We start from the raw sequence: 20,293 nt of genomic DNA, 5'->3' as shown, positions 1-20,293 counted from the left end.
ATGAAAGCATGTCAATAATCCTGAGACAGCGGTGCTCCACAATACCCCGACTCGCCATGGAAATAAGGCCCTCATTTTCCGCTCCACTAAGAGGAGAGTACTGGCTGGATGGGAGAGAGCAGACGGATGGACGCGAAACATCAAACCCCCAGCCCACCATCCCTGCTTCTGGGTGGGAGGCGATAGCCTAGCTAAACGGCATAATGCTAGCATTTAGCTAAATGAATATGTGCATGATCCACAGAGGGAGAGAGTGTATTAGGTGCGTGTGCTCTCGTAAAAATGGATCCAAAGTCCCCATTTGGTAACGTAATAAAAGTTGTGAGAAATGTTGCACGAGTTAACATAGCCCCTCCTTGTCTTCACAACTGAGGTCTCAAGAAAATAAAATAAAATGCGGCCTCATTTTCAGGAAGTATCAGTTCTGAGATGATGGTAGTGGTGGCTGGAAGGAACCAGCAGTAGGCTTGGCCGTGAGACTGTGGTTTCGGTACCGGAGGTTTGTTTGAGTAGAAAGCGTAATTCTGCAGGCAGAACAAATGGGATTCTGGTCTTTAGCGGCCACTAAAACTACTGAAAACAGACATCTGTTCTATTTATTTGGGGGCTGGTTTGCAGGGGCCAGGTAGGGCTGTGGGAATCCGATGGTAAGCCTGGAGATGGAGTGAAAGAGGGAGGCCGATCATCGCTCTGCAAAGAATTAAAACCACCTCTGCAAATAGCCCCAGTGTGTGTAGAGCCCCGGGGTGGGAGTTTCACAGCGGCTGGGGTTCCAGTGTAAATAAACAGTCCAGAGGTCTGCGAGGGTGGAGGGCCTCTTCTCCCAGAGGTGAAGCCCTGGCCTTTGTTGCCTCCTAATCCAGACCACTCTTTATTGAGGATGAGGAAAAGTGTGTGTGTGTATGTGTGTGTGTGAGAGAGAGAGAGATCAAGACTTTCAAGTCTTCTCTCCATGTTTGAACTCCAACCACATCGTACTTATGGTCAGGTAATGGTTTTTGTTGATCTTGTTTTTTTTTTTTATGGAAACTGATCTGGGTTATTTACATAGTTTCTTTCCCATACTTTAGTAAAATTGGTAGACTAGTAGTAGCCCTTTGGCCCAGTTTTACTATTTGGGGCCTTTTGTTATGCATTCTACCTCAGTCTTTGTTCCAGCCCTCAACTATCCCACGTGGGACAGTCCAAAGTTTACAATGAGGTAGCCAATGAGGAGTGGGCGTTTTCTCCCTCCTGGAGCGAATGACCCTGTTAGCCTCCCTGAGCATAAACATCTGAGAGGCATCCAATTAAAGCGGTGATATCGCCATGCGTTTGAAGGCTAATCTAAAGCAAATGGTGTTAATTTAGAATTTACACAGCTTACACTTTAAAATGTATACCATGTTTTTTTTTTTGCTGCTTTCAGGTCTTCACATATGTTATGGTTTTGCACAGTGGAAAAGTCAGTGAAATATTAGTTTGTTAACCATGTATAAAACTAGGTCGTTTTAGTGATTAAAAATATAGGCCCATTCCATATTTGACTTCTAGCATAATTCTCACTACACTCTAGCTTGATGAATAATTTAGTGATGTTGAGTAAACAGGAGCAATAATTAGGTTCACAGACATGATGTCGACTTTGGTAATAAATCATTACCTTTATTTAGCAAACACACCTATACCCTATATTTACATTTCTAGAAGGCCATGAAGAACATTATCACTACTTCATCCTGCTTGCTTATAGGCTAGCTTTCCAAAAACAAGGGATTAAAAATATGCATATGATCTCACATTTTTGTTCTACAGAGGGAAAAAAAATACCAATGAAGACAGAAACAGTTGGCTGCAATGAGCCAATGTTTGAGCGAGGTAAATGCTTTGTTTTGCGGTAATACAAATGTATTCGGTGGAGGAGGGGGGAATCAAACTGATATTTAGCCCCTACTAGCTTCCCCCCCTCCTTCTTTTGTTTTATGCAAGGCTCTTTTTACCACATGGTAGTGACAGATTGTTTGAGCTGGAAGGAAAAGCCATTCGAAGCTAATTAAGCAGCCATTCCAGGCACTATTTGCAGGCAGGAGGGAGAGAAGCACAGGCATTTGTCAGCGCTGAGCCCCGCGTGGTATTGATTGACAGCATGGGATCCTGACTGACAGCCTTTGCTGCCTCTGGCCAATTGTAAGCGAGGAGGTAAGACAGCTGCACTCCCATTGGATAACGAGCAGTGACGGGAAAGGGGAGTCCCACGTGGGGCTGAGTATAGCGAGCAACACGTGATAGGCTGACTTCCTCGGGCGCAGATATGTTGTACCTTCAGCGTTGCCGATATGGAAGCTTGTTGATGCTTGAGGTCTTATTAAAAATGTAGGTCGATCAAATCAGTCTGATCAATGAATACATTTAATCCCCATTTTCTAGTATTCGTGTTAGACTTATGCATGGGTTATGCTTATTAAATTCAATCGTTCTTAATTATAGGCTTTCAAACCTATTTGATGGAGCAAATCATTAATTAAACACTACAGTCCTAAATTATTAGGCTATTTGTAGGCTGGATCTCCTAAGATAGCAAATTATAGAACATATCATTTCTTCAGAGCACATTTAAATGTGCTTGTGCATTTAGGATTTCATAAACTGCAGTATAGCCTATTCTAAACGTTTAAATGAGACAAGTAATTAGCTGATATAGAAAGAGTAGCTTAATTGCTAAGACACTTTTTAGTCCAGAAACACATGCTTGGCATGCAATTTGATTGTTACATTGTATCTAACATTATAGGATATTTAACCATGTGTATAGCTGCACATACACATGTCTGTATCACATGAGGGAGTTAATATATCAATGACTAAAAGCCAAACAGTATATTCTGACATTTGTGGCAGAAACATTTATAATTACCGCTGTTTATAACAAGTTGTTCGTCAGTTGAATACCAGTTTAGATCCAAAATGGCGACTATATGAGGTCATATATCACAGTCCAATAGGAACACAAGGGTACTGTATACCCCACGTGGGGACATCCCTCTCTGATAGGCCAATGCAGACAAACTCCTTCGGAGAATCCGATTGGCTTGTGAGAGGCCCTCTCGCGGCAGTTGAGTCCTCGTGTCAGTGCAGTCTGTGTGTGGTACAAGCAAGCGTTGGAGAAACTGGGGAAATCGAATGCAAGCAATTGCTTCCTTACAACATCCAACTTTTCTACGATTTAACCTCTTATAACTTACAAAATTGTATTTGGATTTACTAAGAGACTCGTCAATAATTTCATTGAGCCAATAAAGGCTTTCTTGGAAGTTTTATGCGGTCAACAACTCGTTCTACTCGACGGCTCTCGGACGTCTGATCGGAAAGGCATTGTCGAGGCAGGTCGTGCGGCGCCACGAGATCACCGGAGTTCCAAAGGGCTCGGCTGGGACAAGGATTCCATGTAACCTGCGATTACTTTTGGATAATTTTTTTTCATTTTCATAAGGAAGGTTACCAGCCGAGGATTGTGAAAATTCGTTCAACAGAGGGATTATTGCCGTCGTAGGGGAGGGGAATTGATCGAGACAAAGGTAAAGAAGAAGACACTAGAAGAGCTCGCTAACAAGACGGGGTGGTGTAACTATCATGGCTGGGCTACTTTGAAAGCAGCAGTGTGTCTTTATAACCAAGCCTGGTGGACTGAATGTCATAATCCCGCAGCCCGCTTCGTCAAATGTTCTGTTTTCCAGTTGCGCTCGAGCACTGCTGCTCTGCGAACAGCAAATTGTTACATTTGTTGCGAATGCAGATAATACAAAAACATGATACAATGTATCAACTTTGATTGTAGCGAGGCTGGTCATTTGGTTTTGGATAAATTGTTACCCGTGCTACTCCGCTATTTTTAGTTGTTTTATTTATTCTGCTAGTGTAGCCTATTATCACTCAAGCGTGAAGGCTTGACAAGCCAACAAACCTGTCAAGCAAACTCATTTAAATATCACCGTTTCCAAACATGTTTTTGTCGGATAAATATTTGCAAATCGAGAATAGCGGCTTATTATAAAATGTATTTTTGAGAGACGGACCAGCGGATGATATTATATATATTGAGCTGAAGTCTAGGGGCTATAGTCCACATATGCCATTGACTAAATTCAGCAAGTATTTCGTTGCTGTCGTCACGAACATATTTTCAAGCTATGTGCGTTTTCCTGTTGCCTACTCCAGCCATTTTAGCTAATATCCATTCTGTTCTTCTTTTTTGTTTTGTTTGTTTGTGATGGTGAAAGGAAAGGGGCTTAAAATCAACAAAAATCGAGAGATCCGAGGGTCGAAGTGTGCTCTCCGCCGCGGAGGATTGGGCTTTGTCCGACGGCTTGTGCGCACAGGGAGGGGTGGCGGACTATCGCACATCTACTCGGATTACTGAAGTATCCCCCGATTTCCCTCATAAAAGGATACATTCAAGATGTATCCACAGGGCCGGCATCCGGTAAGTAGCCCAGCTCTTGAGATTATTATCCGAATTAATGCGAATGCACCGCCTTCAAAATAATTAGCTTGTCAGACACGAGCTCGTGATCTGCACCTTACTATTTATGGTCTGCACGACGAGTAGCCTAGTCCCTCTGTTTAGGGCACTCGGCAATACATTTCGACAGAAGAAACTGTAAATAAACAATAGATTCATGCATAAGGTTCTTATGACCAGTGTGAATAACCAAAGATATGTAAGGGGGAAAATAATATTTTATGAGCGAATTATTTGTTTACCCTCTAAATTCCTCAAAGCTGCTGCATTGAAGCAGTAGCGGATATGCTGTAATTATCTAGTTTACTGCACGGCATCATTGGCATGCATTGAATTCCTCACAAATCAGGTTGTGATTCTTCCCCCCACTCTCTCCCCACTCACCCCCCCTTCCCGTGCTCTTTGAGGACGGGCGCACTGACCCGCCTCTGTCATCACACTCTTTGAGTGATAGTGGCTCTTTCCACCATTATAAAAACGGCCGCCAGGCAGGGCTCAAGGGAACGTTTGGGCACCACACTGACAAACCACCATTCAGCTGCAGCAAAAATCATTTTACACGGAAGAGAGAGAGAGGCCTATAGGAGAGAGGCTAACAAAGCAATCTTAAGGATGATAATGATACTATGTTGCCACTTTCTGTTGCTATTGATTATAAATAGCCTGTTATGCTATAGAAATGGCTGGTGATCTAGGTGTTATGTGCCATAGCCTATGTTATGCTATAGAAATGGGCTAGTGATCTAGGTGTTATGTGCCATAGCCTATGTTATGCTATAGAAATGGCTGGTGATCTAGGTGTTATGTGCCATAGCCTATGTTATGCTATAGAAATGGGCTGGTGATCTAGGTGTTATGTAATGGGTGTGGCTGCACCACCACTTCATGGGGGTATTGATATCAACACTGCTTTCTCTAGGCACCACACCAACCAGGGCAGCCTGGCTTCAAGTTCACCGTGGCCGAGTCCTGCGACAGGATCAAAGACGAGTTTCAGTTCCTGCAGGCCCAGTACCACAGGTAAGACGATGAGCTCCAAGTGAAAGAACTGGGCTAGGCTACTCATGTTCAATGTAGTTAGATATGTCTGCAGACACTGGCTTTTACATGACGTGTTTGTTATGGGAAATGTAAAGGTGCTATTAGTAATATCAAGGTGATTTTGGGGGTATGTAGAGTTTAGATTTTTCACATGCTATAACCTATCTTGAGTGATTTATGGTGTATTGTATTTTTAACCATTGATTGCTGTGAAATGGACTAACATGTATTAACATGTAATAAACCATAAATATTGGCTAATGACTAATAATAATGGACCACATTTCTCCTCTTTCAGTCTCAAAGTGGAGTACGACAAACTGGCCAATGAGAAGACAGAGATGCAGCGTCACTATGTCATGGTAAGAATATCCCCCTACACTACATACAAGTACGATCACTTACTGGAGCTAAAACCCTGCATGTGATGGTTAGTAGGATGTGCTATTATTTCCCCCCAGATGAAACGGTAGCAACCGTGTTTGTTTGCAGAGGCGATTTGAGTGCAATATTTGGGTGCATTTGAGATTGTTGACTCATGATCATCCCTGTGTTGGGATTGTCCAGAAAGGGACATTAGGCCTCCTGTGATTGGGGGAAGTGTGTGTATGTGTGCCCATAGAGAAGGAGGGGTGGGGGTTGTGAAACTCCACCAGAGTTAATTACGGACGTGACGGACAGGGTCTCGTAATGGAGGGGGGTGGGGTTATAATGGCTCCATGGCCTCTTTATGCCCCCCCGCCAAACACACACCTCTTCCCTGACCCCCTAAGGGTTAATGACTGGCCTGCTGGCTTTGTGTGTGAAGCTGATTATTTAGGGCAGTATTCCCTTCTCCCAGGGTGAGCTATGGCCTACGGGCCTTAACACACCCGGGGTTTTCACACACCCGGAGTCTTCACACACCCGGGGCCCCAGGGCTCTCATTAAGGATGGGGTGAAGAGAAGGGACCCCCTGGCCAGGTAGACAACTAGTTAGTCACGGTGGAGTATGACATTTCCATTTTAGCCTAGCTGTTTAGCGGTTGCCCCTTATCTGGGCTGACTTGCAGACAATACTGTGGCTTATGGCTGAATGACCTCATAAAGTAGAGTACATAGTCAAGGAAAGTATTACCTTTTAAAAAAACAAGTAGCAGTGTGAACCTTTGCATTGTTGTCAGTTAAATCCAGAACAACAGATCCAGCTGATCCACGTTCAAACATTCTCTGTTTGTTCCATTTTCAAAGCCCCCCCATGATCAAATAGAAATTGCGTCTGTAGATAGTATGGAGTTATTTGTACCTGAGGATTTACTATCAAGCTACAACATTGATCCAACTCAGAGCCTAGCTGAGGATCTGGGTATGAATGGAAAAGAACCAGTCAGTCCCTAGACATGATGTAACAGAGGCCAAACTCTGAGCTGAGCCCCGTGCATAAAACTCCTCTTATCTTGTTTTTCCACGCCAGGTTTTGACTTTAACCAAACGCACCGGTACTTTTGTTAAACATTATTTTTATTCTGAGGAAACGCATGCACTGGTTTAGGGGTAGTGGGTGGGGGTGGTTAGATAAACAGGATGGACTAACTAGGCAGCCGCCGGTTCACGCCCTGATAGCAAGTATCGCTACAGATGTCTAATCTGCGATTGACAACAATGTATTTGTTTTGAAAGACGCGTATCTCGCTAAACCGATTGAGTTAGCAACTTGGCATTTTTAAAATCAGACCGTGTTCAATAGAAGTCGATTTGGAGTCCTGTAGCTTAGCATTTACACTATCCAGTCGGACACGGTTCACCTCACTCACCCCCCCACCCCCCTAGACCCCCAAAAAGAGCTTGAAGAACAAAGAGCGGGATAGAAAAAGAGGGAGAAATAGAGGGATCACTACAGCCTTTGAGCCGGCCTGGGTGGAGGATTTGAAGTGTTAATCAGTAACAGGCTAGGCCAGCTAGTTCTCTCCCCCTAGCCCTGCTTAGGAGTCCCACATTCTGATATGAGGACTGGTAGAGGGGTGCGGTTCCCATAGAACACTCAGCTTGGTTTCTCCTGTCCACCTGTTGACCTTTTTTGATATTCTAACTAGTAAATAAATGTGATATTTAATGGTTGCAAGCTAAAGTCTAGAAATGTGAATGTTTTTATATATTTGACTCTTCTCTTTTCCAGTACTATGAGATGTCCTATGGGCTGAACATTGAGATGCACAAACAGGTATGTAGCAATATCCTCATCTGTCTGCTTTGGAAGAGTGGTTGTTAGCATATGGGGTCCTGTCAGTCCCGGTGGCAGTCAGTTATATTAAGGAAGATGGGGCCCTCAGCTTGTGAGTCATTGAGTACGTTTACATGCACAGTCATAATTAGATATTAAACTGATTAAGGTGTTTACATCGCTATCTTAAATTGGCGTAAGGTCAAAATGGAAGTAAGAATACGCCGATTAAAACCTGGTTTTCTGAGCAATCTTTAGAATGATTAGGACATGTAAACACCTTAATGGACGTTCCAGTGGTGTGTTTGATCTGTGCATGTGCTAGCACCAGCCCAGCGAGTCTCCCTCTTTAGCGCCAGTGAAGTGTGTTAGGAACAACTGAATGCATGTCTTAGAAATAGTTTTCACATACAATCTTTAGATGTCCAAACTCAGAATCAAATATGCTTCCCAAAAATAACATGGGCGCTGTGGTAGAACATTTATTTTGATTGGGGATTTTCTGCATTTATCAGAGTGCCATCAGGTAGCCTGATTTGAGATGTGTCCATGTAAACAAACAGGATTATTATTAGGGAAATCGTTCTTCTTACAAAGCATGTAAATGTTTTAATCGAACTATTATATTAATCGGATTATCCACAATCGCATTATTGTGTGCATGTAACGTACTCATTATGATGTCCGACAAATTGTGGTGTGTGGCTGTATCTGTTTGTTTGTAGGGGATTGGGAAGCAAGAGATTTGATTGTTCAATGATACACACAACCTTAGTCTATGCCCTCAGTCTTAAATAATCCTCAAAGTGACACACACACACACCGACTCCCCTCCTGTCTGTGAAAATGCTGACAGGCTAAACAGCGAGCGGGGCAGGCAGCCTGATGGGGCTGCTTTGATAAGATTAAAGTGAAGTCTGGCAAGGAGGCTGATGCGACGTGTGTGTGTGTGTATATGTCTGCCTCTGTGTGTGTGTTGCTCCCAGTGATGGGCCTGACATCACTAAAAGCAGCATACACAGCCAGCCAGGCTAAAACCTCATTAGGTCAGCTGCCTCCCAGCAGAAAGTATTAATCAGCAGTAGATCCCAACCAGAGGGCTGCCTCCCTCAGCCTCAGCCTGGCTGGGAATGGAGGAGACGCTGCATTAGACCTGCCTCACTACTGGAGAAACAGCCAAAATGGCCGCCGTAGAGCGAGGAAGGGGGGAACAGCGCTCAGTCAAACCAGACTGTCAATATCCACCGGGGCGTGAAGCGGGCTTTTTAGTGGTGAGGTGATTTGTGGCATCTATCACGCACAGACTTCTCTAGTCTCGCTCTGGTTTCTTTCATCTCTCTTCTCTTTCCTGGTTTCTCTCTTTCTTTCCTTGTCATTTCCTTTCCTCTTTACCCCCCCACCCCCTTCCTTCTCAGTGTGACGTGAGAGATGGGCTGTGCCTGTGTGTCATTAGCACTGTAATATGATGTATGAACATGAGCTTTAGGCAGGCTGGTCTAGGATGAGAGGATGGGCTTTAGGCAGGCTGGTCTAGGAGGAGAGGATGGGCTTTAGGCAGGCTGGTCTAGGATGAGAGGATGGGCTTTAGGCAGGCTGGTCTAGGAGGAGAGGAGAGGATGGGCTTTAGGCAGGCTGGTCTAAGAGAGGAGAGGAGATGAGCTTTAGGCAGGCTGGTCTAGGAGGAGAGGAGAGGATAAGCTTTAGGCAGGCTGGTCTAGGAGGAGAGGAGAGGATAAGCTTTAGGCAGGCTGGTCTAGGAGGATAGGGCTTTAGGCAGGCTGGTCTAGGATGAGAAGATAGGCTGTAGGCAGGCTGATCTAGAGGAGGGTGGAGAGGTGGGGCTGGCTGCCTTTGACTCACCCCCCGGGCCTGCAAGGTTAATGGCATCAGTGGAAGGATGGTGGATTGGAACAGCATGGCTGATTTATCAGGGCGAGAAGTGTGTCTGCATATATTTGTGGCTGCCTATATACGTGTTTGTGTATGACTGTATATGCATTGTGTGTGCTTCTGCCTATATGTGTGTGTCTATGTACAGTGCCTTGCAAACGTATTCATCCCCCTTGGCGTTTTTTCCTATTTTGTTGCATTACAGCCTGTAATTTAAATGGATTTTTATTTGGATTTCATGTAATGGACATACACAAATAGTCCAAATTAGTGAAGTGAAATGAAAAACATAACTTGTTTCAAAAAGCATAAATAACGGAAAAGTGGTGCGTGCATATGTATTCACCCCCTTTGCTATGAAGCCCCTAAATAAGATCTGGTGCAACCAATTACCTTCAGAAGTCACATAATTAGTTAAATAAAGTCCACCTGTGTGCAATCTAAGTGTCCCATGATCTCAGTATATATACACCTGTTCTGAAAGGCCCCAGAGTCTGCAACACCACTAAGCAAGGGGCACCACCAAGCAAGCGGCACCATGAAGACCAAGGAGCTCTCCAAACAGGTCGGGGACAAAGTTGTGGAGAAGTACAGATCAGGGTTGGGCTATAAAAAAATATCGAACTTTGAACATCCCACGGGGCACTTTTAAAATCCATTATTAAAAAAATGGAAAGAATATGGCACCACAACAAACCTGCCAAGAGAGGGCCGCACACCAAAACTCACGGACCAGGCAAGGAGGGCATTAATCAGAGGCAACAAAGAGACCAAAGATAACCCTGAAGGAGCTGCAAAGCTCCACAGCGGAGATTGGAGTATCTGTCCATAGGACCACTTTAAGCCGTACACTCCACAGAGGTGGGCTTTACGGAAGAGTGGCCAGAAAAATCCATTGCTTAAAGAAAAAGAATAAGCAAACACATTTGGTGTTCACCAAATGTGCATGTGGGAGACTCCCCAAACATATGGAAAAAGGTACTCTGGTCAGATGAGACTAAAATTGAGCTTTTTGGCCATCAAGGAAAACGCTATGTCTGGCACAAACCCAACACCTCTCATCACCCCGAGATGCTGGTGGCAGCATCATGCTGTGGGGATGTTTTTCATCGGCTGGGACTGGGAAACTGGTCAGAATTGAAAATGATGGATGGCGCTAAATACAGGGAAATTCTTGAGGGAAACCTGTTTGTCTTCCAGAGATTTGAGACTGGGATGGAGGTTCACCTTCCAGCAGGACAATGACCCTAAGCATACTGCTAAAGCAACACTCGAGTGGTTTAAGGGGAAACATTTAAATGTCTTGGAATGGCCTAGTCAAAGCCCAGACCTCAATCCAATTGAGAATCTGTGGTAAGATTGCTGTACACCAGCGGAACCCATCCAACTTGAAGGAGCTGGAGTAGTTTTGCCTTGAAGAATGGGCAAAAATCCCAGTGGTTCGATGTGCCAAGCTTATAGAGACATACCCCAAGAGACTTGCAGCTGTAATTGCTGCAAAAGTTGGCTCTACAAAGTATTGACTTTGTGGGGGTGAATGCACGCTCAAGGTTTTCTGTTTTTTTTGTCTTATTTCTTGTTTGTTTCACAATAAAAAATATTTTGCATCTTCAGAGTGGTAGGCATGTTGTGTAAATCAAATGATACAACCCCCCCCCAAAAAAAATCAATTTTAATTCCAGGTTGTAAGGCAACAAAATAGGAAAAATGCCAAAGGGGGGTGAATATTTTCGCAAGCCGCTGTATGTGTGTGTTTGACAAGGAGCCAGATGTCTCCCATGGGGAACTAGATCCCCCCCCCCCAGAAAGGTTCTGTCAGGCACTTATCACTGACGGGAGGGAGGGAGGGAGATGGACAGAGTCGGACGAGAGGGAAGATGGGACCACTGGGTAAACAGGTTAATCGACTGGCCCTCTCCCTCGCTCGTCTTTTCTTTATCAATAGAGCCAATGGAGTCGACTGAGCGGCATGAATAATGCATGACCCCCGCCCCCCCGTCCATCGCTCCCCTCTCCTCTCCCCACTGAACACTAGTGTTTGTAATGACATCAGTGTGGTGTAAACAGTGAGCATCGCTCGCTCGCTCTCTCTTTTCTTCTCTTATCCAGGTTGCTAGTGGTGAAGGTGGTGGGATGGAGGAGAGGAGAGAGTGGGATGAGGGGAGAGTGGGATAGAGGGAGGAGAGGGAGAGGGGAGAGAGGGATGGGGAGAGGAGAGGAGAGGGGGAGAGAGAGAGAGGGAGGGGAGTGGGATAGAGGGAGGGAGGGAGAGTGGGATAGAGGGAGGGGAGAGTGGGATAGAGGGAGAGGGATAGAGGGAGGGGGATAGAGGGAGGGAGGAGAGTGGGAGGAGAGAGGGATAGAGGGAGGAGAGAGTGGGATAGAGGGAGGAGAGAGGAGAGTGGGATAGAGGGAGGAGAGAGGGGATAGAGGGAGGGGAGAGTGGGATAGAGGGAGGAGGAGAGAGGGAGGGAGGGGAGAGGAGGGAGGAGGGAGAGTGGGAGGAGGGAGGGAGAGTGATAGGAGGAGGGAGAGTGGGATAGAGGGAGGGAGGGGGATAGAGGAGGAGGGGGAGGGAGAGGGAGGAGGAGGGAGGAGGAAGAGAGAGGGAGGAGAGTGGAGGGAGGAGGAGAGTGGAGGAGGGGAGAGTGGGAGGAGGAGGGGAGGGGAGTGGGAGGAGGGAGGGAGGATAGAGGGAGGGAGTGGATAGGAGGAGGGAGTGGATAGAGGGAGGGGAGGTGGGGATGAGGAGGAGAGGGAGGAGGGAGGAGGGAGAGTGGGATAGAGGGAGGGAGTGGAATAGAGGGAGGGAGGGGGAGGGATAGAGGGAGGGAGAGTGATAGAGGAGAGAGGGGGAGTGGGATAGAGGGAGGGAGAGTGGGATAGAGGGAGGAGAGGTGGGAGGAGTGGAGGGAGGGGAGAGTGGGATAGAGGGAGGGGAGGAGGATTACTTGGTGATGGAGGAAACATGGCTCACCGTCTTTGCCCCCTTTTTCAGTAGAGATACTTAATAGTGTGCGTGTTCTCCCTTCAAACACACACAGATATGTGTATATACAAAGCTGCATGTACATAATATAAACATACTTCTAGTCTAACACATTCTGGCGGTGCCCCGGGTGGGTAGGCAGCGCAGGCTCTATGGCAGCCATGGGGGGGATTTTGTTTTGACAGAGCTCTTATGATGCGCCAGCGCGGGGCGGCGTGGGTTGTCGAGGGTGGCGTGGGGCGGAGGTAATCACCCTCGTTTCGCTGTCAATAAGTGATTTTAATTAGCGCAGCTCATTAGGCTGCCACGGCAACGAGTCCTGCTGAGGGCTGTACTCTGTGTGTGTGTGTGTCTCAGTGTGAGGAGTTCAGGGGGTACTCCATCTTATTCACTGCTTAGTTTTTCTCTTTCACCCTGTCTCTCGCTTTCTCTCATTCATATTTTCTTTCCCTTTCTCTCCTCTGTTCTCATCTCTCTCTGTCTCTCTCTCTGTCTCTCTCTCTGTCTCTCTCTCGCTGTCTGTCTCTGTTGCTCTGATTGAGAACCTGGGATTTCTTCCTCAGGCGCTCAGTTTTTCCACTGTGTTTGCTCAATTCCTCCCTGCTTGTCGATAACGAGGCTTCACAGAAAGACAGGGGGGAGTGTGTAAGGGGGGGGGGCGAGGGATCTTTATTTATTTAAGTCGTGTCTGTGGCTTGAGTGGGAGGGAGAGAGATGGAGGTGTGTGTGTGTGGGAGGGAGACGACGTGTGGGGGAGGAGAAAGGGAGAGCTTGTTCAAATGAATAATTTCTACAGGATTCCAGGAATTGTTTGCCAAGGTGATGATAGTCGACTTGTATGTGAGCCAAAACAAACCGACTGGGAGAACACACACTGAGGGAGTGTGTGCAGGTTACTAGTGTCTGTAACGTGCTCCATTACCATGGTCAGCTTGGAGCTGCTGCTTGAAGCCCACCAGACAATCATGTCTTTGTTGATACAGTGAGTTACACAACCATCCTACTGGGTTTTTATGTGTCAGGCAGAATGTCGATCCAGTATCTGGTCCATTCTCCAGGCCCCTTAATGAACTTTGTAGAGAAATAGCAACAATTTTCTATGCTCCTTGTTACGGGAGGGAGGTGTGTGTGTGTGTGTGTGTGTGTGTGTACGCATGTCAGGTTCCAGGAGCATCTGGCCCTGTCTGCCTGTCAGGCCTCAGTAGTGTGTCCCTGTCTATTAGGAGGAGTGGCCCCTGGTCCCGCTCCCAGCCAATCAGTGGAGAGGTAAATGCATGCATCAATAAACCGTTAGACCCTGATCTGCTGCACATTAACAATAAGGGGCCGGGAGGAGGGACACCAATACTCCTACTAGCCCAGTGTGGCTGCTACTGAGGCGGAGGATTGCAATGACGGCAGAGTAGCGTGACGTCATTGAGACGGATAGGGAAGTGTGTGTGTGTGGATCATAAGCCACCGTGGCTCTCTCGTTCAGTGTGTGACACTGTGACTCCCTGTCACCAGTTGTTTTCCTGCCAATTGAAACCTCATCAGTCTCTTCCTCTCTCCTCCCTCTCTCCACTCGGCTAGCGGCTTCCAGCGACAAACAGGCTAATGGTTTTCAACACAGCTATTGACAAGTCCATCCTCTGAGAGGCCTCTCTATACTAGCAGCACCAGATAGCTCTGAGACACTGAGTACCTGTAATTGTGGAGCCGGAGTGAACAGCCTTTACCGCCACGACACTCAAGGGCTTGGTTTTCATTGGCTTAAAGCGACAATACCCTATTTTTATCCGCCTCCTGGCCTAAAAGCTATTTGCGTTGAGTCGACGCTGTGCGTGCGTACACTCTGGAAATCGGCAGTCCAAGTCTTCCCACGTTGTCAACGTCGTCAACCCTTTGGCACCACTCTCTCTCGTCTCTCTCCCAACATATGCCGGGATGGAAATATGAATGTCACAGGCGTTATTAGTGATGGGGGGGGAAAACTATACAGTTACGTATTGGGATTCCCAGCCCTAGGCGTTATGAGGTAGCATTATTTATTTACTGAACATGTGTAGTGAAACGATAAGTAGATCTTCGACTAGTTTCCATAAAATGCATGTAAAATGACATCTGACTAGGATTCTATTGAAACTCTGCTACTTGGCTCCTCAATATGTTTACTGGGTAGTGATTTGGTCCTGACATCTGAGATGTTTTGGCCTTTTGACAGCTGGTAAAACATTGTTCCCTGGATGTTTTTGGTCAGTCAGTCGGTATCTTAGGGCTTTTCAAAGGAGAGCGGATGCCTGCCTCTGAAGAAAGGAGAAGATTAGTGCTGCTCAAGGATTTCTTACCCCTGATTTGGGTCTTTGAGTAATGATAACTATTTATAGAGCACTTTCCATACATTCTGTTCATACATTTTATACTTCCTACTTTTTCTACATTCTGGTCAGAGCCAGGAGTTGGACCTCACCAGCTGACCAGAACAGGAACAACTGGACAATGATGATAGTTAGTGCAGGAGAGCAGTGTTTCCCAACTCCGGTCCTCCAGCACCCCCAACAGCCCAACTCCGGTCCTCCAGCACCCCCAACAGCCCAACTCCGGTCCTCCAGCACCCCCAACAGCCCAACTCCGGTCCTCCAGCACCCCCAACAGCCCAACTCCGGTCCTCCAGCACCCCCAACAGCCCAACTCCGGTCCTCCAGCACCCCCAACAGCCCAACTCCGGTCCTCCAGCACCCCCAACAGCCCAACTCCGGTCCTCCAGCACCCCCAACAGCCCAACTCCGGTCCTCCAGCACCCCCAACAGCCCTGACAAGTTGAATCAGGTGTTTTTGTCTGTGGCTACACCAAAAGTGTGTGCTGTTGGGGCTCCTGGGAACTCTGCAGAAGAGGCTACATGCCAGTACATACACCCCTCATTTTAAGCTGATTGAGATGACGAAGCCTCCAGTAGCACCAGAAGGGTGTGAGGGACATGGACTTTCTCATGAGCCAAAGCCAACAATCTGTCTGGGATTCTTGTACTCCAGAGTCGACGTTAAGGGCGGGAGAACGTTCCAGGAACGTTGTAACCTGGACGGACCCTAAAGGCAACGCGGCGTTGGTGAGGTCACGGCTGTCAGAGCACCTGGTGTTCCAGCTCGGATTGTGCCATGCGAGCCGCCCATCCAGAAAGAACAGCATGTATACGCAACTCAAAACAGAACACGTTCCAATTCCAATCCGTGCAAGTCCCTTTTATATGAGGGATAGTGAAGTAGTGTGTCTGGACGGTTGAACTGGTGGCTGTGTTGTTGTGTATTGTGCAGGTTATGTGTAGTGAGGATATTTGGTTGTTGGGTTGGGCCCAGCCTCTACAGATCTAGCTGTGTGTCTCTTCTTGTTTCCGGAGATGGAGCCTAGTAGTCGCCCCCTCCTCCCTCTTATCCACTATTAATGTCTCCCTCTGATCTGATCGACAGCCCAGGAAAATTCAATTTAATGACCTGCCTCTGTGCGCGTAATATGATTTTACAGCCTGCTATGGTCAAGCCCAGGCCCAATTTACATAATGATCACCACCGCCAGATAGGGCCTGCTGTGCCGCTGTTGCCCTGGCAACAGGGGAGAGAGGGGACAGGAATGGGAGAGGGGGAGGATGGAGCTGGAAGGATTGGAGGAGGGGAATGAGAAATGTGAGGGGAGTCGGCCTGAGGTTAAGGGGGTTCAGAATAGGTCTCTCTCCCACACACACCCTCATTCCCTTCCTTCCTTCCTTCCTTCCTTCCTTCCTTCCTTCCTTCCTTCCTTCCTTCCTTCCTTCCTTCCTTCCTTCCTTCCTTCCTTCCTTCCTTCCTTCCTTCCTTCCTTCCTTCCTTCCTTCCTTCCTTCCTTCCTTCCTTCCTTCCTTCCTCCCTTCCTCCCTCCCTCCCTCCCTCCCTCCCTCCCTCCCTCCCTCCCTCCCTCCCTTCCTCCCCGAGTCAAACTGAAGAAGGGCAAAAGACCACCACAACCCCCTTTTTTAACTCCATCCCCTGTTCACTATTAAACGAGGTTAGGACCCACCCAAAATGAGAGGAATGCGGGAATAAACAAAGGAGAAATCCCCCGTCTCTCTGTCCCCCCCCTCTCACACACACACCTGCTGGGCCATCTGCCCCACAATCCATTAGTTCTTCTCTCCCCAACACAGTCAAATTAGATTACCTTAGTGTCAAGTCTCTCGCTCTCTCTCTTGCTCTCTGGAAATCCGTTAGGAGGAAATGGATTGTGTTTTGGCAACTATGTCCGTGGATATTCAAGAGCAGCAGAACTGTATCCAGCCCTCCAAATGTGGGGCTCTAAAGTGTTCAGTCTGAACCCCCCCCCCCTCCCCCTGCTCTATACCAATGATGATGGTGGTGATAGATATTGCTAGTCAGCCAGCCTCCCCTCTCCTCTCTCTCCCTGTCTTCTGTGAAATGGCTGCGTAGTAATTGTGAAGTATTACCATGGTTTGTCTCCCTCCTCCCAAATGCTATTATCATATTTCAAACTGCTAATGAAATAAGGCCAGCTGTCTAATGGATGGGGGATAGAGGGAGTCCAGATTTGGTTTGTTTTAAGGAGCGCTTCTCCCCCATTTGTTTCAGTTAAGAGTAATGGGACATCCGGGGTCCAGATGGACTCTGGAGTGGACTGAGGGATGTAGTTGTGTGTGTGTGTGTGTGTGTGAGAGAGGGGAAAAACAGGCCCCCTTGCTGTGTTATCAAGCTTATTGATGTGTCTCTGTTCAACCAACCAAAACTGAACTGGTATCTTGGAAGGTGGGGTGGAGGGGTAGACATTGACATTGTCGTCTTCTCTCTGTCTGTTAGTAATCCACGCTGGCTGCTGATGTAGTCCTCACCCCTTTTCCTCTCTCCTCTCTTCCAGACTGAGATTGCCAAACGGCTCAATGCAATTCTCGCACAGATCATGCCTTTCCTGTCCCAGGAGGTGAGTGCCCCACACATCCATCCCAACGTTGTCTTAACACATACAAAAAAAAACTTCTGGGGTTCCCATGATTGTGTAGTCCTGTTGTATAGAGCCCCTTTTCAGGCCTTATATAATTGAAGGTTAATCCCTGTTCACATGTTAAGGTTTTTGATTAATTTAACCCGAGATGAGCCTAATTCTGGTTTAATAAATCTGTGTCTATGAAACAGGCTCTATAACCATCGAGACTTGGTGTACAGTAGCCTAGCTAACGTTGGCTAAACCTTGTCTCTGTGTTTCTCCTCAACAGCACCAGCAGCAGGTTGCTCAGGCTGTTGAGCGTGCCAAGCAGGTCACTATGACTGAGCTCAATGCCATCATCGGGGTACGTGGACTTCCCAATCTGCCTCTCACCGTGTGTACCCCCCTTACTTTACTTCATTCAGCCAGAGACCGGGGCAAGCCTGCACGCACGGACGGGACCGGTAGTCCACTAGCTATATAGTGTCTCATTTAGGCCCATCTATCTCACATAGATATATAGCCCTAGTTCAAAGTACAGTACATGTTGTTTGATATATATATATATATATATATATTAGTCTAGTGTGGATGTGGTACATGGTTAGAGGATGTTAAAGTAGTAGCATGTAGATCAGTCCAGGCCCCCCCCCACTCGGGGGGCACATTTTGGGTTTTGCCCTAGCACTACACAGCTGATTCAAATAACCAACTGATCATCAAGCTTTGATTATTTGAATCAGCTGGGTAGTGCTAGGGTGAAACCCAGGACCGAGTTTGGGAAACACTGATGTAGAGGATGTTACCCATACAGGATACTGCTGTAACGTCCTCTACCAGGATAACATACAGGATACTGCTGTAACGTCCTCTACCAGGATAACATACAGGATACTGCTGTAACGTCCTCTACCAGGATAACATACAGGACACTACTGTAACGTCCTCTACCAGGATAACATACAGGATACTGCTGTAACCTCCTCTACCAGGATAACATACAGGATACTACTGTAAAGTCCTCTACCAGGATAACATACAGGATACTGCTGTAACGTCCTCTACCAGGATAACATACAGGATACTGCTGTAACGTCCTCTACCAGGATAACATACAGGATACTGCTGTAACGTCCTCTACCAGGATAACATACAGGATACTGCTGTAACGTCCTCGTACAGGATGTCTACAGTAGTCCTGTAAAGTCCTTACCGGATAAGGATACTACTGTAAAGTCCTCTACGGTAACATACAGGATACTACTGTAGTCCTCTACCAGGATAACTACAGGATACTGCTGTAAGTCCTCTACCAGGATAAATACAGGATACTGCTGTAGCGTCCTCTACGGAAAATACAGGATACTGCTGTAGCGTCCTTGATCAGGCATACTGTATGGTAGAGGATGTTACAGTAGTGTCCTGGTAGAGGATGTTACAGTAGTGTCCTGGTAGAGGATGTTACAGTAGTGTCCTGGTAGAGGATGTTACAGTAGTGTCCTGGTAGAGGATGTTACAGTAGTGTCCTGGTAGAGGATGTTACAGTAGTGTCCTGGTAGAGGATGTTACAGTAGTGTCCTGGTAGAGGATGTTACAGTAGTGTCCTGGTAGAGGATGTTACAGTAGTGTCCTGGTAGAGGATGTTACAGTAGTGTCCTGTATGGGCATCTTTGCAGGGGTGCACTAGCTTGCTACAGTATGACACCACCATACCCCTCCCACGTGCAGCGTTGCCTCGGTCACCACTGGTTTTTGATTATGAGTTGATGTACTGTATGTGATGCACTGTCTATTTGATTTACCAGTTACCATGGTGGGTTTGATTAATTTATCTTCAATTTATACATACGTCTGATGGTTATACATACTATCCCACTGGTCAGCAGTGTGTCGGTCGGTCAGCAATCAGTCCTTCAAGGGGGCCCCCTCCTGCAATGGCTGAGAGAGTGGCTAGTGTTGGTTGTGAACTGAGACGGTCACAGAGAGGGTAACGTAAAGACCTGGCTGAGATTAGAGCAGTAAGACTGTGATCAGATCATGGGGCTTTGCTCTGACTCCACTTTGCCAGTAAGGATGTTTTTAATTGGATAAGGGCAGTCTTCATCTCTACCACTCAGGCTGCTTATTCCTCTATAGGGAAGACCAGTAGTGTCCTGAAGCTGAGATTACACCCCCGCCCCCCATACACACACACACCATCATAGAGCTCTATGGAAACTAGGCTATAGAACTTAACCATGTTGTGGCTGTATCGTAATAAGGCTTTATCTAGTAATCCCTTTCTTAACTCTGAAAGTCAAAGCTCTCCTCATTCCACTTATTTGATCTATTCCAGTAGTGGCACAACTGATCCAGTTAACCAAGGGCTTGCTGATGAGTTGACCGGATGCACAGTATGTTGTGGGTTTCTAGGAGATGCGGATCGATTTGGGAATCTGAACACTCTGAAATGATAACACCTCGTCTTCCTATATTGCTCCTTCCGCCCTATTAAATAAAGCTAACATGCTAGCTGTTTTCACTTGTTCGAGCTAGCTGACCCCTTAGCTGCCAGTAGCTATCCTGAAGCCCTTAGCGGTTAGCTAGCTGACCCCCAAGCTTTCAGTAGCTATCCTGAAGCCCTTAGCGGTCAGCTAGCTGACCCCCAAGCTTTCAGTAGCTATCCTGAAGCACTTAGCGGTTAGCTAGCCGACCCCCTAGCTTTCAGTAACTATCCTGAAGCCCTTAGCGGTT

At 46.8% G+C, this 20,293-nt stretch overlaps 1 protein-coding gene across 10 annotated transcripts in view; it reads left to right on the top strand.

Moving 5' to 3' along the window:
• Positions 1-3,108: 3,108 nt before the first annotated feature.
• tle3b (TLE family member 3, transcriptional corepressor b) overlaps positions 3,109-20,293 on the top strand; it is a 38,747-nt gene continuing 21,562 nt past the window's right edge. For 6 of the 10 annotated variants that reach the window (XM_045225262.1, XM_045225261.1, XM_045225258.1 and 3 more), the window contains exons 1-7: positions 3,109-3,554; positions 4,257-4,459; positions 5,418-5,518; positions 5,838-5,901; positions 7,695-7,739; positions 17,495-17,557; positions 17,850-17,954. In XM_045225262.1, the coding sequence (XP_045081197.1) occupies positions 4,436-4,459; positions 5,418-5,518; positions 5,838-5,901; positions 7,695-7,739; positions 17,495-17,557; positions 17,850-17,954 (402 nt within the window). In that variant the 5' untranslated portion in view covers positions 3,109-3,554; positions 4,257-4,435. The remainder of the gene's footprint in view (positions 3,555-4,256; positions 4,460-5,417; positions 5,519-5,837; positions 5,902-7,694; positions 7,740-17,494; positions 17,558-17,849; positions 17,955-20,293) is intronic. The other 4 variants (XM_045225264.1, XM_045225263.1, XM_045225260.1 and 1 more) reach the window with 1 other exon arrangement.

Source organism: Coregonus clupeaformis, chromosome 15 (assembly GCF_020615455.1).
Source record: "Coregonus clupeaformis isolate EN_2021a chromosome 15, ASM2061545v1, whole genome shotgun sequence".
In the NCBI taxonomy this organism is placed as follows: Eukaryota; Metazoa; Chordata; class Actinopteri; order Salmoniformes; family Salmonidae; genus Coregonus; species Coregonus clupeaformis.
Note: the sequence above shows the minus strand (reverse complement) of the source record. Positions and strands in the feature narration are given on the sequence as shown.